Source organism: Daucus carota, chromosome 2 (assembly GCF_001625215.2).
Source record: "Daucus carota subsp. sativus chromosome 2, DH1 v3.0, whole genome shotgun sequence".
Taxonomy (NCBI): domain Eukaryota; kingdom Viridiplantae; phylum Streptophyta; class Magnoliopsida; order Apiales; family Apiaceae; genus Daucus; species Daucus carota.
In genome coordinates, this window is record NC_030382.2 from 40,340,569 (window position 1) to 40,358,613 (window position 18,045).

At 36.5% G+C, this 18,045-nt stretch overlaps 3 protein-coding genes across 6 annotated transcripts; all 3 read left to right on the forward strand.

Annotated features, from left to right (window-relative positions):
- The first annotated feature begins 1,726 nt into the window (after nt 1-1,726).
- On the forward strand, nt 1,727-5,352 carry LOC108206742 (pentatricopeptide repeat-containing protein At2g27610). The gene is made up of 2 exons (XM_017377132.2): nt 1,727-4,358; nt 5,079-5,352. The coding sequence occupies exon 1, from the start codon at nt 1,944-1,946 to the stop codon at nt 4,035-4,037; it is 2,094 nt and encodes a 697-aa protein (XP_017232621.1). The 5' UTR covers nt 1,727-1,943; the 3' UTR covers nt 4,038-4,358; nt 5,079-5,352.
- A 1,968-nt stretch (nt 5,353-7,320) lies between these two features.
- LOC108208974 (serine/threonine-protein kinase D6PK) lies at nt 7,321-9,092 on the forward strand. Its single transcript, XM_017379626.2, has 2 exons — nt 7,321-7,938; nt 8,120-9,092. The coding sequence occupies exons 1-2, from the start codon at nt 7,376-7,378 to the stop codon at nt 8,907-8,909; spliced, it is 1,353 nt and encodes a 450-aa protein (XP_017235115.2). The 5' UTR covers nt 7,321-7,375; the 3' UTR covers nt 8,910-9,092.
- Nucleotides 9,093-10,321: 1,229 nt separating this feature from the next.
- Nucleotides 10,322-17,076, forward strand: LOC108208972 (uncharacterized). 4 transcript variants are annotated; one of them, XM_017379625.2, is made up of 4 exons: nt 10,322-10,483; nt 10,634-13,385; nt 15,824-15,887; nt 15,968-16,108. In XM_017379625.2, exons 2-3 carry the CDS (start codon nt 10,669-10,671, stop codon nt 15,855-15,857), a joined length of 2,751 nt encoding a protein of 916 aa, XP_017235114.1. In that variant the 5' UTR covers nt 10,322-10,483; nt 10,634-10,668; the 3' UTR covers nt 15,858-15,887; nt 15,968-16,108. The 4 variants fall into 4 exon arrangements, with proteins under 4 accessions (XP_017235114.1, XP_063943579.1, XP_017235113.1 ...); XM_017379624.2 differs by lacking the exon at nt 15,824-15,887 and adding an exon at nt 16,479-17,076 and having other exon boundaries at nt 10,328-10,483; nt 15,968-16,260; XM_064087509.1 differs by having other exon boundaries at nt 15,824-16,107.
- The last annotated feature ends 969 nt before the right edge of the window (nt 17,077-18,045 follow it).

Below are 18,045 nucleotides of genomic sequence, written 5' to 3' on the forward strand. Positions count from 1 at the left end.
CATTTAAATCATTAAAGTCTCAATAAATATCAATTAAGTATCTCCAAATTTCAGTTCAAGGAGTAAAAATATTATTTATAGAGTTTGACACATTATTTTTGAATACTACCACAACCAAGTAAAAGGTCATGACTTATACTTTTTATGACAATATATTTAGATTTTTTAAATTTTATTTACTATTTATTTTTTATTATATTAATACAATTTTTTGTTTTAATTAAAAATAAATACTAAATAAAATTGATAAAATCTGAATATATTGTCATAAATGCTAAAAATTATAACCTTTTAATTGGTTGTGGTAGTATTCAAAAATAATGTGTCAAACTCTCTAAATAATATTTTTACTCCTTGAACTGAAATTTTGAGGTACTTGATTGATATTCATTGTGACTTTAATGATTGAAATGAGACCCCGATAAGATTAGTGAGCAAAGTGATATATGACCTCCACTTCAGTAACCACTTTGATATTTAACCCCATATCTAACCATTCCAAGGTGCCGGTAGAAAGGAAGAGGAAGGACTTACTTTTATTTATTTTTTTAAACGAAGAGTTGTCTAATTGAAGCATTTTTTTTTATTTTTTTTTGAAAATGAGAATAAATCTCAACGAGAATCGGCAATTCACCGTGATAATTCTTTCATTCAAGAAAGCTTATTATCTAACCGTCGGACATGCAAGATGACCGGGGAAATTTAGACAATAAAACTTTAATGTCCGAAAAGAAAACCGGCCTTCTTCCAAGAATCCTGAAAATAAAACAAGAGAAACAAAAGAATATAAATCGATATATTTAACAGATTACATCAAAATATTCCCACAATCATGATAACTCATGATTGAGACAATTAAGCTCTTAATTAAGGCATAATAATAAAATATTAATATCCTTAATTAAGACACAATTAACGCCCTAAATAAAGAGGCACAATTTACGCCCTCGATAATTGAGGCACAATTTACGCCCTCAATAAAGAGGCATAATTAATGAAGCAATTATAATGATATTATAAATACATTTTTTGGCTACTTATATCCTAAAATTTGAGTTAGGGACATGAAAAATAGCTTAGATTTGTTAGCCACAAAAATAATGTCTGCTATATTGATTTAACAAATGATATAGATAAAATAGTATCCCTCTTTAAATTATTACACAAATAACAATCAATCGACTATTATTTACGTTGGATATAATATTTTTATAACTTATAAATGAACATGTAAAAACTATTATTCTAAAAATCGGTTAACTCAGTCGAGTATTCATTTCAATCCTCGTTTTAACCCCTCCTCTACTCCGAGTTCCGAATAATCACATCTAAAACCGATTTTGTAAAAAATCTGTCAAAACTCGTTTTGAATCCGAGTACTCTTGAGTCAAACTCGGGTTTTACTTTTTCTTTAAAGTATGGACAGGAACAAACATGGATGTAGGAATTATTAAAACTTATTTTTATTATATTGTAAGATAGTATCAAAATGATAATATATACTTGAACCGTGAACTCAATTACTATTAATATATTGTCAATAATATTATTAAATTATTAATAAATTATGATAATATTAGATAATTATTATTAATATATAACATATTCTTATATATTAATAACAAAGAACTGTTATACTTAAGTTTCAAGTTTAAATACTACTAAAATTTGATTGAAAATGAATTTATAATATGAAAAAAATATTAATATCAGAGCGCTCTAGATACTTGTGAAACGAGCACGAGTACTATTAAAACCGTGTTGATCCGATTTATATTTTTACAAGGAAAAAACCGAGGAAGTAGCTCAAACTATACTTAAAAAACCCGATATCCTCTTTTCTTACGATCAGTGTCCAAGTTGTAAACTTCTGCATTCCCATTAATACACACACGTACGCGTGCTGCGTGCATAATATATGGTGTCTGCTACCATATGTCCTAATGGATTTCACTCGCTATATACGCCATTTTGGAGACACATGGTGTTCCTTCAAAGGCAGAGCTACGCATTGCAAGCTCATTACATCCGGGTCTCGACCAGATGTTTATATAAACAACCATTTGATCACAATGTACTCCAAGTTTAACCGTATTAAAGATGCCCAAAATGTGTTTGATAGAATGCCTGAAAGAAATGTAATATCTTGGACTACCTTGATTTCTTCGTATTCACAAATGGGCTTGTTAGAACAAAGTTTGAGCTGCTTTAGGCTGATGGTTGGTGATGGTTTCGAGCCAAATGATTTTACGTATGTCAGTGCATTATCTGCTTGTGCTAGTTTAGAGGCTGTGAGGAATGGTAAAGAAAATCATGGCAGGATATTTAGGCTTCAGCAAGATGTTAATAGTTTTGTCAGTAACTGTTTGATTAATTTTTATGGGAAATGTGGGTTATTAAGACCTGCCAGAGGTGTGTTTGATACAATGTTGGAGCCAAATCAGGTTTCTTGGAGTTCGATTGTTTCGTGTTGCTGTTACTGTGGGGAAAATTTGGAGGGAGTGAAGATTTTCTCGAAGTCTCACAGGGCTGGAGTGAAGATCAATGAATTTTATTGTGCCAGTGTGTTGGGTGCTTGTGTTGCTCTGGAGTATTTGGAGTTTGGGATTCAAGTACATTGTCATGCTGTCAAGTGTGGAATCAGAAAGGACCCGTTTGTTATGACTGGCTTGGTTAATTTTTACGTTAAGTGTTGTAAGTTGGACTTGGCTCAGAACGCTTTTTGGGAGTTGGACAACCAACATTTGTCAGCCTGGACTGCATTAATAGGGGGGTATGTTCAGCTAGGTAACGGGAGAAAAGCCATTGATCTATTCTGTAAGTTACTCTCTACAGGTACCAAACCAAGTGAGCAAACATTTTGTTCTGTACTTGGAGCCTTTGTTGACGCAAAGGATATTAAAGTTGGGCAGCAACTCCACTCTTTAATTATAAAAATGGGTTTCATTTCATTTACCTTTGTGGGGAATGCAGTTTTGGACTTCTATTCGAAAAGTGGAATTCTTGAGGATTCTCTAAAGATTTTTGAAGATATAGATTCCCAAGATGTTGTCACTTGGAATGCACTGATTGACGGACATGTAAAATCTGGTTGTCATAATGAAGCCATTGAACTTCTGCGCTCTATGTTGGTTGAAGGGTTTGATCCTAACCTCTACACTTACTCGAGCCTTTTAAGCATCTGCGGTGATCTACCAGCCATTGAGTGGGGAAAGCAAGCCCACTGCCGTGTTTTGAAATCAGGGTTTCATTCTAGTGTGGTTGTTGGAAGTGCTCTCATTGACATGTATGCCAAATGTGGACGGTTGCATGATGCTCAGAAGACATTTGACCGGCTTGCTTCTAAGAACTTGGTTTCATGGAACACTATGCTTGTTGGATATGCCCAACATGGATTTGGGAAAGAATCCTTGGACATTTATAATCTTATGCCTAAAGATAAAATTAGACCGAACCATGTCACATTTATTGGAGTATTGTCCGCCTGTGGGCACGTGGGACTCTTGGAAGAGGGGTTGTGGCATTTCAATTCCATGATAAAAGACTATAAAATAACCCCAAGAGCAGATCATTTAGCTTGCATGGTTAGTATATTTGCTCGAAAAGGACAAATTCAAGAAGCTTACAATTTCATAAGAAAATTTCCTGCAAAACCAGACAAGGTGGTTTGGAGATGTCTTTTATCAAGCTGCAAAACTCACAAGAACTTAGATATAGGAAGATACGCTGCTGAAAAAATTCTGAAGATTGATCCTGATGACACATCTGCCCTTGTTATGCTGTCAAATATTTATGCCGAGTCAAATATGTGGAATGAAACAGCAAAAATCAGGAACCTTATGAAAGAGAAGTCTTTAAAAAAGGATCTTGGTACTAGCTGGACCGAATTGAACAATAAAAGACATTCTTTCTCCTCTGGCCATAGTGTGCAAATTGAAGGATATAGCGTGCTCGAAATTTTGGATGGACTGACAACCCAATTATATGACGCAGGGTATGTTCCTGATGTAATGTTTCCGCTAAATGCTCTAGAGTGAATTATATCATTCGACGACTGACTTCTTGGCAATCATCATTCTCTCACAAAGTAAAAATGTACCCGAGTAATAGTATTTTCTAAGTGCCCTTTTGAGAAGAAAGTAACGACATGTTTTGAGCTGTTACTTTGACTTGGGGTATGGTCCGTTGGACTGTTGTTCATGACACTTATGAGTGTGGGACCTGAAAATTCTGAATCCAGGGAGCGGAATGAATTGGAAGATTCATGTTTTCTTCAATGATTAATGCTCCGTGTGGAACTGCCAGCAGTTCCAAGAGCTGATACTATGCTCTTTCAGGCATTGATTGCGATTATGAAGGTAATCCAAATCTTGCGCTTACTTGTTTAGAAGGGACACTGTCCTATTTGTTGACAAACGGTCGGGAGACGAGACACAATATATATTAATAAATAAGTATAGTAAGTTAGAAATCCTAGCAAAAAGTAATAATAAAACTCATATTAAACATTATTTTGTAAAAAGTTTAAAATTGGCTGTTTTCTCTACTTTGATATATTCTTATTTCGTTATTTCTTCTTGCATATTTATTTTAAGAAATATTTTTTTATAATGTAAAGGGTGAAGCTGGGATTTGTATTATATAATTAATAGGTTCGGAACCTCCTACTCTCATTAATTGTAAATCTTAAACCCTAAAAAATTACAATTTCTTAGAAAGTGGAAGCACATCAAAATTATGATCACACTCTTTACAAACACACTATATTTGATAATGTTATAATCGTTTGAACTCATCTATTTATAGTGGTTTACAAAATAATACTTTAGGGAAATTTAAAAATTGGAATGATCTACACACTATATTTGACAATGTTATAATTGTTTGAACTCATCTATTTATAGTAGTTTGCAAAATATTATTTTCAAGAAAATTTGAAAATTGGAATGATCGTTAATGTAAATTTGTTTATACATATTTAATATACATGATGTTGCAACTATCTCGTATACATGCTTCACTTCTGTGTTGTCTTTTTTTTTTTTTTTTACTGTGTGCCTTGGGTCTTCTATTTACAGGGGAAGGCCCCGCTGAAGATGATGGCAACAATAATAAAGGCGGAGACGGGGATTGGAGTGCGGAATCTGAAGATGGTGAAACCCGCCCACCACCTAATGTAAGATCTAAAGGTGGTCCGGTGATCAAGGGTTAATTTTCAGTAAATAGATGGTTGAACTTTGTAAGACAGTGGAACAAAACTTTTGTTTATGCAGTACTATGTCTCCTGTGCAATTTTTGTATAATATTTTTGGATTCAATGAATGTTGTTATATATATATAAACTTTGGTCTTCTCTCTATTTACAGCTGCAATTGTATTTGGATGGCTTTTGGTTATTTTGGGCAGGTTTATATATATATATATAATTTGGTATGCCAGAATAACGGGAACTGCAAAAACTATAAATTGCAAATCCAAACCAGGTTAACTTACGACGAAAGCAAGTGAATCATTACAAAAACAAGTAGTCCCATGACTTGTTCTAACATTATCTCATTTCAACAGAGATGATAGTAACATTTTTCACTTACATATTTTTTCGAACCTGGTGTTATGAATTTCTGAAAGCCTCATTAAAAAACTTCCAATTTGGTGTCCCGCACAATAGCTAGATCAATGTTGTAAAACACAGGAATGGCCGATCTTTTCCTTGTTTCATAGCGATTGCAGATCTCTGCAAGCTCGTAGAGGCAGCATCTGGAAGAAGCACAGTTTCCTTAGTGGAAAATTATTTAAGACTTGGATTCATGAATGGCTTGGATCAAAGCCATCTGGCATTACTTCTCCTCTGCGTAGCTTGGGATCATCCAGCATCTAGAAGAAGCATTGTTTTCTCAGAGGAAGATAATGTAAGACTTGGATTCATGAATGGCATGGATCAAAGCATCAGAGATTGATTCTCCTCTGTGTAGCTCAGGATCATCTCTAAAATGTTTATATACCAGTGAGATTTAAAGAAATTTACAGATCATCAGTAAACTTATATCTTGTATCAATACCTCTAAAGCTTAGGATATAACTCATTGATTAGGAACAGAAGCTTCTTTTACTAAGGCGTTGTTCGGGACAGAGGAGGGAATGAATAACAACAAGAATGAATATGGAGGTTCGGACAATCCAAAGACAGGGACAGAAAATAAACTGGAACCCTTAATAGTGACAACGAGAATAGAGTAATAGACAATGCAGCAGTTTCTCTGCAGGCGGCCATCGGATCAGGCCTTCTGTTCTAATGATACATAAACGTTCTCTATCCGAATTATCAACAGCTCCATTAATATAACGGACCTGTCATGAATAGACGCAGACAATTAGTTAATTGTTTTTCAATGATGTCTCTTACACTGATTGTGAGATGTCCAAATGGCACATAACATATTAACATATGGTGACTATATTGTTAGAATTGCATGATTTACCCAAATGGCTTAGTTTAAGTTATGTAGACATAACTTGAACTATTTTGTGACTGCTAGAATCATTCAAAGATCTGTCATTGTCCCGATTTGTTTGTCATTTCTCTGATTATCTTGATCCGTTACAACAACAGAAGCCTGTCACGGCTGACTTGTTTGTAGTTCTATAACATAAATAAGTTTGAAACTAGACCAGCACTTTAAATGGATGGAGACATTTTGGTTTAAGGCTGGAAACATGATCTTTGAGTATGCATCTACACGAAAGACCGAGAGTGATCCGTACAGAAACCGACGAATAATACTACAAACCTGTCATCTACTACAATATATCAGCAACTACCTTAAAAGTTGCTAAAAGAAGAGGACTGAGTCAGTAATACTAAATGAACACCCGTGCACAAAAATTGCCATATTTTCAACCAGTACCGGCCATAGTCCGGCTCCTCAAAGATGTCTAGTCCTGAATGTTTACTCGTATCGTGTACTGGAAACTATTCTGGCAAAATTGCAGTAGAAATCTTAAATTCAAGAATCAACACTATAAGCTTGACCTTGACATATGTTTCATCAAATTTAAGTCATTGAGAAAATAGATGTTTTATACTAGTGAATAGATTAATTTAGATACTTTCAAGAAGAACTTTGATGCCTTAGACTAGTCACTTGAAGACTGAAGCGAATCAATGAAAAAAGCCAAAACTTGCAGGATAAAATTATGGGCATGTTTTTGAACCATGTCTCATTGAAATGCCGGCAATATCCGACTTGACTACGCATTGCCGGCCCAAAGATAAAATTAAAAAAATAATAATAATAACTCTACAAATGCACAGACATCTCTGCACTCTTGACAGTTCAACCAACTCTCACTTAGAAAATAAAACTTAAGCAACACTATGCAACAGGGTATGGAGTCTAGTACAGAGAGCATAGGCATGGATGGTCTTAGCATCGACTCTCCCTCATCGACCTCGTCGATGACTCCAGAAGTAAAACTAAGCACTAGTTCAGGGTCAGAAGCCATCACATGGCCCTCCTCCAGGCTTGGTTCGTACTCGAGCAAGCCTCATGCACCTTCCAAAGATGCACGCTGGGACGCTGTAGGGCGATTTGAAGCTGAATTTGGCCAGCTTGGCCTTAATGATTTGCGGTTCATTCGAAGGGTGGGGAGTGGTGACATTGGAAGTGTGTACCTTGTGGAGATTAAGGGTGCTGAGGGATGCGTTTTCGCGGCTAAAGTGATGGACAAAGAGGAGTTGGCTAGTAGGTGTAAAGAAAGTAGAGCAAATATTGAGAGGGAAATACTGGAAATGTTGGACCATCCGTTTTTGCCAGCACTTTATGCTACACTTGATTCGGATAGATGGTCATGTTTGTTAACTGAGTTTTGTCCTGGTGGCGACCTTCATATTCTCCGGCAACAACAGCCAGATCGCAGGTTTAATGAAGCTGCAGTCAGGTAACTAAGTATTCAGTTGTTCATATTTATAATTTCTGCATTTTACAGACTTACAACATAAACAAGTCATGACCACACAATATCACGATATTGTCTTACCGCTCCCACAACCGATATAGGACAACTCCTAACATCATATTCATTATTTGACTTCATACATTCATAATTTCTTTCATTACAGGTTTTACGCATCAGAAGTGGTTGTAGCCTTCGAATACCTCCACATGATGGGAATCATCTACCGCGATCTAAAACCCGAAAACGTCTTAATCCGATCCGACGGACACATCATGCTAACAGATTTTGACCTCTGCCTCAAATGCGACAACTCAACCCCAATTGCACTCGTCAAGGACCAAGCAACTCTAACCAAAAACTCCCTACCCCTCTGCACAGTCAAACAAACTCCACTCTCCCGTATCCTCCCCAACTGCAAACTCCCCAACATCTATTGCCTACGTCCACGTAGAACCCGTCGCCTTCGCCCTAGCCACCACGGCCTAATCGACATCGTAGCCGAGCCTATCGACACGCGGTCCATGTCATTTGTAGGTACACACGAGTACCTCTCACCCGAAATCGTCTCGGGGGAAGGCCACGGAAATGCAGTGGACTGGTGGACACTAGGAATTTTCATGTACGAGATGTTTTACGGTGTGACACCTTTTAGAGGAGTTGACAATGAGTTCACTCTAGGCAACATTGTGGCTCGAGCCGTGGAGTTTCCGAAGGAGCCTGCAATGCCTAGCTCCATGAAGGATTTGATCAGCCAACTGTTGACTAAAGACCCGATGGAGAGAATGGGGTCCACCACCGGGGCTGCGGCCCTCAAGCACCACCCTTTTTTCCAGGGTGTGAACTGGGCGTTACTGAGGTGTACGACGCCGCCGTCGGTACCGAAGGCGGTGGTGCAGCAGGATGTGGAGGGTAAGAAAGAAGAGAGGGTGAAGAATAATGTGGAGTATTATTAGGTGCTTTTGAGTTTCATGCAGGTCTGAGTTTGTTTGGTTGTGCTTGTGTTTGTTGAAGTTTGAGTTTGAAGCGCCATGAGGCCAATTGTTATTTTTGAAAGTTGAGGGTGAATTACTGAATTGTATCAATCACTTTTACCTTGTGTACGCTCCTATATTCAATATCAGATTGGTTTTCTCTTCCGTTATTGAACTTCATTTTGGCTTCACTTATCTCAGGATCTTTCATACAACGGAAACTTTTGACTTGTATAAAATTAGGAGTTCATATTTCTAGCTCTAACGTTGCGGAAAATGAAACTAAATGGTGTATATTTTATTTAGTTGATTTAAGAGCATCTCTGTCTTGGTGTCTTCCTTATAAATATTATAAAATATTGAATCCTAATGATTAGATTTTGTATTTCAAATCCAACAATGATCCTTATAATTCATTCCTTATTATTATTATAATAATAAATTTGGAAAGAGATTGATAAAAGATGGAAGGAAGAGAGAGAAAATAAGTTACAATAAGAGAGAAAAATGATTTTTTTATTAAAGAAATCAAATAAAGCATGGCTAGTGGTGCCTTATTAATAAGGCATGGAAGGAGGATCCTAGTGATTTAAGGCACCTCTAAGACACTGCTGGAGCACTAATTTATGTCACATTCCTTATAATTGGACTTAGGACATGAAATAGGGAAGCTGCTGGAGTTGCTCTAAAACATAACTCAACTCAATCTCAAATCACAACTCAGTCATCAAAATGAAAAAAAAAGCTTGTTTTTACTTTACTGAATTAATAAAAACTTGTATTTTAATATCTGTCAAAAAATAAAAAAAAAATCTTGTATTTCAATAATCGGACAAATCATACTCACGGGATTTGACTTTAAGATCCCGTTTGGCTAAAATTATGACTTATGACTTAACGTAACTTATGACTTAACGCGACTTATTTGATAAGTTGAGAGATTAAAATGTTTGTTTGGATATTTTAAATTTTTAATGACTTATGAGTTATTAAAAATATAATAATAAAAATAAATGTGATTTATGACTGAGGAATAATTTTTATCAAAAAAAAGAGTAATTTTTATCAAAAAAAAGTTCAAAAATATTTAGTCACTTAAAAAAGTACCCCAAACATATTCTGGTTTTAAGCCAACCTTTGGCTTATTTCCGATTTTAAACCGACTTCTGACTTATCACACAAACAAACATTTTTCAGTTTAAAGCCTTAAAGCCCGAATTTCAAGTCAAGACAAAGCAATTTGGATAAAGTGAATATTATTTATTATTTATATAACAAAAAGAATAAATCTGTTCAATATAACATAAATTTTGAATTTTTCTGAATAATTAAGTCTATACCCTACAAAACAAATTTCAAGATCAGGGAGGATCAACTTTAGACATCTTATCGCTAGTTATTTAATCAAACACCTAGAAAATTAAAATCAGTGTATATTTGGGGGAAACACGTGCACATATATAAGAACCATATAGCAGAAAGTATTCATCTTAAATTCTGAATCTATCTCTTTACACAGCCCCTGCATATGGCCTTTTATCAATCCACTTTTAGAGGTTTGATTCGTCTCCTGCTCCTTTTCAATTTACAATACAATTTCACTGATTCAATCTTTACAATTTTATATAATTCACGCTATTTCTAGGGTTTCTAGTGCTTGTTTTTAATGTAATTTAGTGTCTTTTTGTTTAATTGAGGTTTTATAGGTCTGATCTTTGAGGTCTGTGTTGGTAATTAAGTTATGAGTAGTCAGAGGCATCACAGTTTTAGGAACCAGTCTCCAGTTGGTGATTTGAGGTTGAGTAGTCGTCGCGGTGAGTTTGGAAATGATGCGTTTATCAAGAGGAGTTTGAGTCCTGTTTCGAGGAGGGGTAGTGATGGAATTGAGAGGAGGGATTATGGTTGGGATTTACGGGGTTGTGGAGGGTTGAGTTCTAGGTCACCACGGAAAGGGGGGAATTATGGGAATAGGTCGAGGTCTCCGCCGGGAGAGCAGATGCGGAAAATGATGAATTATGGAAATAGGTCGAGGTCTCCGCCAGTTGATCAGGCTAGGAAGATGCCAAGCTATGGAAATAGGTCGAGGTCCCCGCAGGTTGATCAGATGAGGAATATTATGAGCTATGGAAGGGGGTCGAGGTCACCGCAAATGGAGCGTATGAGGAAAATGCCAAATTACAGGAATAGGTCAAGGTCCCCGCCCGTGGATCAGATGAGGAATATGCCGAGTTATGGGAACAGGTCTAGGTCGCCGCAAATTGAGCAGATGAGGAAAATGCCAAACTACAGATATAGGTCGAGGTCACCAGGCGTCGAGCATATGAGGAAGATGCCTAACTATGACAACAGGTCAAGGTCACCGCCGATCGATCAGTCAAGGAAGATACCAAACTATGGAATAAGCTCAAGGTCACCCCTGATTGATCAAGCGAGGAAATTGCCAAACTACGGTGTGGAAGTACTGGGGAAGGACTTATCACTTGCAGGAATGCAGACGATGCATGTTCCCTATGAGTTTATGGATGTCAGGCCTGATGCCAAAGCTGAACTGAAAAACACATCGAGAGTTGTGAGAGAAGGTTTTGACGGGATGTTAGGTCGGGAAACTATAGAGTTAGAAGATGGAACTAATCGAGGACTTTATAGGATGCCGGCAGATATGAGAAGGCCGTCAGAGAATATTGAATCTTCTAGGGATATTTCATCAACATCAATGAAGATGGGATTAGATCGATTTAATGATGAGAGAATTCAGTATCCCAAACCATTACTCTCAGAGAAATTTATAGGTGAAAAAGGAGAAAAAATGAGGTTTCGTATCAGTGATGCTCCTTGTAATATGCCGCCTCAGTCTATAGATATTACGGGAGCCTCTCAGTTCAAGGATTTTGGAAACTCTTCTTCAAGAAATACAACAATCGATTTCCCTACGTCTCATTGGGATGGTCTGCCACTTACTAAGGATTCACCTTTGACTAAAAATGAATATCTCAGGGGTTCTGCTAAGCTTCCAGAACACATGGCCATTGGTGACTACAGAGGAAGGCGTGTTTTAGACTCTGGAAGAGGCCCTGAAGGAGAACACAAGGAATTGTCTATTAACAAGAAAGAGCTTTTTAGTCCGTCGAGGGGTGATCATAGCGAGTATCTGTATGATAGGACAAGTTTAGGAGACATTGATGTTTTCGACAGCGGAAGAGATCCTAAAACAGGAACTGACGCATTTAGTACAAGTAGGACTATTCCTCCGAGTTATTTATATCCTAGACGAGGGATAGAGGGGACTAATGATCATCCATCTTTTGAGATGTATGGCAGGTCTGATCGAATAGACTATGATTCAAGACTAAACATGCTGGATTCTGTGACACAGCTTCATGATGCTACTGAATACTCTCGCAGAAAAATAACCAATAACAGTTTACTGGAGTATCCTTCTCCGCAAAAGCTTTCAAAGGGAAACCATATTGGTATGAACAAATCGTCAATTTCATCACAAAAGTACATGGACAGTGTAATTGCTCAAAAGAGAAAAGTGGCTAGAGAAGAGGAAATACTGTATTATGATGATATGAATGACCATGATAGACTGTTGCCTATGTCATCAAATTATCATCATTCAAGAGATGCAGACACAGTATATTACAAGGAAAGGATGAAGTCTCCAGGGTTTCATTCCGAAACAGATCTTCATAGGCATCCTGAGGAAAGAATAAGGTCACTGGATTATCATCATGATAGAGAAATGAACAGACATGTTAGAATACTGAGAAATGAAGGCGAGGACGATCACACATTTGACCAACCACACAGGTTCATTAAAAGAAGGCATGATACCATGGATGAGGAAATTTCTTGGTCTGATTATGAAGAAATACCAAGAAACTGGAATAGCTCCAGTAGAAGGCAATATCAGGATGATAGAGATGAAGAATGGACTCGTCAACACACAAGGAGTTCACACTCATCTAAAAGAGTCGCCTATGATCGTGACATTGACAGGTCTCAAAGATTCTCCGACAGGACAGATACACGTCGATTCTCTAAATATGACGATCGATCTTTATCTCACGAACGAGAAGAACATATGTTGGAGCGTTCTATTAAAGGACAGAGACCTAATGATAAATATTATAAAGGTTACATGAAACCTGGCTCTGTTAGCCATTATGATTCGTACCAGTATAGTAGGAAAAATATGTTTCCAAAATCGCAACATGTTTGGATGAGAAGTAAAGATGGGAATAAAGTGGATGTGCAGTATGAAGATTCCCATTCAGAAAATCGGGAGACTTTTACAAGGTCTGAACCAAGCGAGGATACCGAGGAATTTAAGCAACTGGTAATTAACTATTATTTATCTTTTACTAAAAAATTGAATGATAACTTTGCTGTTCGGAGAAGATACAAGGAGCAAGGAAGAGCTGGTAGCTTGTTTTGCCTTGTCTGTGGTAGAAGGTTTGTTCTCTTCCTTTTTAATGGTATTTTACCAACACAGAACTAATATGTTGATTATGAAGTGTTGTACTTGTATTGTTGATGCAATCATGTGAGTACCACTTACCTTCTAGCTTCAACACGTTTTCCTTTTGGGGAAATTTGGACTTGAAACTATACGTATCATCTGAATTTGCTATTGTCAGCTGGTTTTAGGATGAGAAATGTCAAGTAATGTTCGGTGATATTTGGACTTGAAACTATTTGTATCATCTGATATTACTAATAGTCAGATGGATTTTAGAATGAGACATGTCAAGGAACGTTGTGAGACCTAACATTGGCACGAATCTGTGTGTAGATGAGAGTGATTGATACTCTAAGGGATTGTTAGTTCTTGGAAGTGCCATCTTTAAGAATGATCGGTCTTTATTCCTATGATTGACAAAATCTGTGCTGCAGTCTTGGGATATGTACTATACAGTATAAGCTTACATGCCAATAGAATGTAAGATGAACCTTCTTGCTGTGAGAAACATGTCCCTAGGATAAGTATGTGTAGAAGATAGGTTAGTGTTAAATTTTTCATTGGACAGTAACTATTGCAGAGGATGGTTAGCATGATTAAGTTCTTTCGAGAGACCTGTCTATATTGGTTTTAGGGTCTAATTGAATACACTTCTTGGTCCAATTTTTTTTTTATAATTTCATGGTTTGGGCACTATACAAGACAGAAAATTATTACTCTATACATCTATATAGAAGGCACTGACATTACTATTGCCACGACCAGAGAAAAACTGAGCTCCACCATCAAAGTTCTTAATGCTTTGTGAGCTTTTAGAGAGTGATAGAACTCTTAATGTATGTTCCCATCAAATTTCCACCCAGCCCAAATCCATATGTAATTGGAATGGTTCCATATCTCTCATACTTAATGCTATTGCATCTACGGTTTCTAACCAATTAACACGAGTACTTCATTCCTCTAGTATAGTTCTAGAAAGTGAAATGTGGTGCTAGGAGGAAGTAATAGGGAATCTGTTGGACAAATTATAGGTGAATGATTGAGGAATGTACATAGATGACACGGTGATACCATATGTTTATTGATTTAATTGGGTTGTAGGGGTTGTCGATGTTGTAAATCATTATCCTTGATACTAATGATGAATTAGAGTTGATAAAATCTGGGATATAGATATAGGGTTCGATAATGCAATAAGAGGTATAAAAGAGAATTTGTCTGACTTTCTATATTTTTAGGCCATTCATAGCCTTGGTACAGCTTTTCCTTTTTTATATGTTGGTTTGCATGTAGATCATTTTTCTTGGAATGGAATTCCAAATATAAACAGTTTTACTTGTATACCTACGCTACACGCCAGGAGTTCTATATAGTTAAAAAAAATTATTGTATAATATTCTATAATAAAATAATCATAGAATCTGATTTTTATTAGAAGTAGTTTTGTCAGTAGCTTATTGTGATATGCATTTAGAAATGTATCGAGTAGGGAGTTTTTGTGTTATTGATTTACCAATCCTGTCCAAAAAATATTTTCCTCCCTCCGCATGTCACATATGTCCAGAACAAATTTAAGCAACTTGTTTGTTCAGAATGAGAAGATATTTCTAGCGGGAAGCTATATATGAGGAGGCTGCTGAAGATAAATAAAGTAGGAGTAAACAAAAGCTAAATGTCCGAGTCATTAACAAATTCGAAAGCTGACGAGAGAATTGAGGTACATCTAGCAATTACTAGCTGTTTGAAGCATGGGAAGGAGAGTATCAGGGGATCATGTTATGTAGGTGTGTTCAAAATGTTTGATACGCACTGTTATGTATGAAACAATTTTTGAAGAAAATTTTGGAAGAAAACATCAGGATTATTCTGGAATATTGAAAATAAATTCTACGAGTTTAGCCTGAGGTTATAACTATGCTCATGAAGGTGGAGACAATTGGCTACCTGATGTTTATCAGAGTTATTTTATGCATGTGAGAAAACAAGAATTCCTCCCTGGGTTGAAGAGAATGTAGCGTTTAAGTGATTAGAGCTGAAGAAAAATCTCAAATACAGTATGTGCAGTTTAGTTTCGTTTTATTCGTGGGGAAATGGGATATAAGCTATGGAGATTTTCCTATGGTCTGATTTATTCTTTAGATACTTGTGGTACAGATTAAGAACTGAATAAATTTAGTGTGAAAGTGGAAGTGCTCTTTTACATATTAATGATGTTTTTAAATAATCTTTCTGGGTAATTTGGTATGGAGATAACCTCAATGGCCATTCTGCTTCACTCTGTACTTTGTATATTGTGCATAGTATGAATTTGTCAGTAGACTTTCAGATGAAGAACTTAAATCAGGACTGGAGTTGTTTTTACCACTTCCAGTGTTGTAGTTATTAGATATAAAATTACACCCTTGTAATATGTATCTTTTTTGTGTGGTAGTAATTGTCGGGTTATGTACTTCTGGAACACATAAGGCCACTTGTGTTCTACTCATTATCACGGGGTGAGGAATGCTAATGGTTGTGTATTACCTGGCAGCAAAGTTCTACTTAGTGGAATTGCTAATAATTTGTTTTTGTTCAGCGAATCAAAAGAGTTCACAGACACTCGACGTTTAGCAACCCATGCCTTTATGTCACACAAAGTTGGGTTGAGAACACAACACTTGGGTCTTCACAAGGCAATATGCGTTCTGTTGGGGTGGAAGAGTGAGGTTGCCCCTAATGTTGTTACCTGGTCTCCGGAGGCAATTTCAAGTGCTGAAACATTGGCTCAGAAAGAGGATCTGATCATTTGGCCTCCTGTAGTCGTTATTCATGACAGCTCCACCTCAGATCATGACACAACCATTGAAGCCCTCGAGAGTTTTATCAAAGGTAAACCCTTGAACTTGTTAGCTGTATTTCTATTGCTGTGAGGATAAAGAAACTTCAGATACATGTTAATAGTATAGTTTTGTTTATAAATGTAAAGTTTGGTATGAAGAAAACAGGGACTATCTATCTTCTTCATCCACAGTCAACCCCCTCTGCTCCCTTTTGCTTCATATGCTGTGTTCAACGGTTTATATATTTTTGTTTCTTAATAATGGCAGGCAAAGGGGTCAGCAGTGGAAAAGTCAAGATTGCGAAGCGTAATGTAATAGTGGTGAAGTTTTTGAGCACATCTTCTGGTGTACAAGATGCAGAAAAGCTTCACAAGTACTTTGTGGAGAACAAGCGAGGAAGAGTAGATTTTGAGAAATTAACTTCCAGCAGGCATAAAATTAACAAGGTTGCTGGTAAGAGGCCTGAGGATGAACTGGACGAGACAGAGTTATATGGATATATGGGGATTGCAGAAGACTTGGATCAGGTTGATTTCGATACAAAAAAGAAGTGTTCAATCAGGAGCAAGAAAGAGATTCAGGATATCGTGGATGCCCCCGTCAAACCTGAATAACAGTATGATAGATGACCAGATTATGCTAGAACATAAATATAGCAAAGAATAATGGGGTTAAGATGAATTATCTCCTTTATTTTTTGTTTTCGTGCCAAGTCCCTTAGAATTGAGACGGGCAACGATGCAATTACTTTTTTTCCATGGTGATTGTAATAATTTTCTTAATTACCAGTCCTGAACTATGGAATTAACTGCTAATTTGATGAGCAACTTGGATCAAGAAATGCTTAGGCATTCTAATTATTTTATATTCATTGTTTCAAATATCCGTTAAGAGCACAGCAATATGCCAAAGATGCAACGTGTTGGACCCTATGGAACAGACCTTGTATAGAGCCTATCAGCCTAACACAAGACGCTGAGAAAGACTAGAGAGCACCACCATATCAAAGTCAGGTGATTAGTCATTCGTTTGTTCACTGAACCATTTTGTTGAGGAATTCGAAACGAATCGCATGAGGATATCATTTGCTCGCTGAAGCATTTTGTTGAGGAATTCGAAACAAAGAGCATAAGGACATCAGCTGAAATGCTAAATCTCCGAGAAGATTGAGAAATGCCAGATTGCCAGTAAAAGGGTAAAGGCCAAAGAGGGTCGTCTCAGACTCTCAGTAATATTGCTACAGTTTAATAGTGGGGGAACTCTGTTATCACAATTAACTTTGCTGCGGTAATAACAACAATTTGTTTCTTCTTGGCATACAATTTTTTTTTTCTTCGCTTTTGCTCTATATAAGATGAAACTAAAACCTTGGAAGCTAAAACAAAACAGTTGAGGTCATGTAAAGCACAGGGATGGCCTTCTGCCATATAACTTAAATCAAATCGAAACCTGTAGCGAAGGTGATAATCTAATAAGAAAGAAAGATTAATACAATTTTTGTATCAAGTAGTGTTCTTAGAAAAATTACTCATTATACCAGGGAAAACTAACAAAGAGCATTTAACTATAAATATAATATAATGAAGTTATTCATGTTGGACAGATAAATTACACCATGCATACATATAACGTTTCTTTCACTCAAAACTTTATTCACTATACAATTTGGATTCTGTAATATTATGCATACATATCTCCGGAAGGACTGAGGTAGAAGAGTCCTTCCTGTTAACAAAAGTCAAACCATACTTGTAACTTTTGAAATGGTTAGAAGAGTTAAATTATAGATGGAACTTTTATATAAGTCATATGGATATGGTCAAGCAAGTGGAAT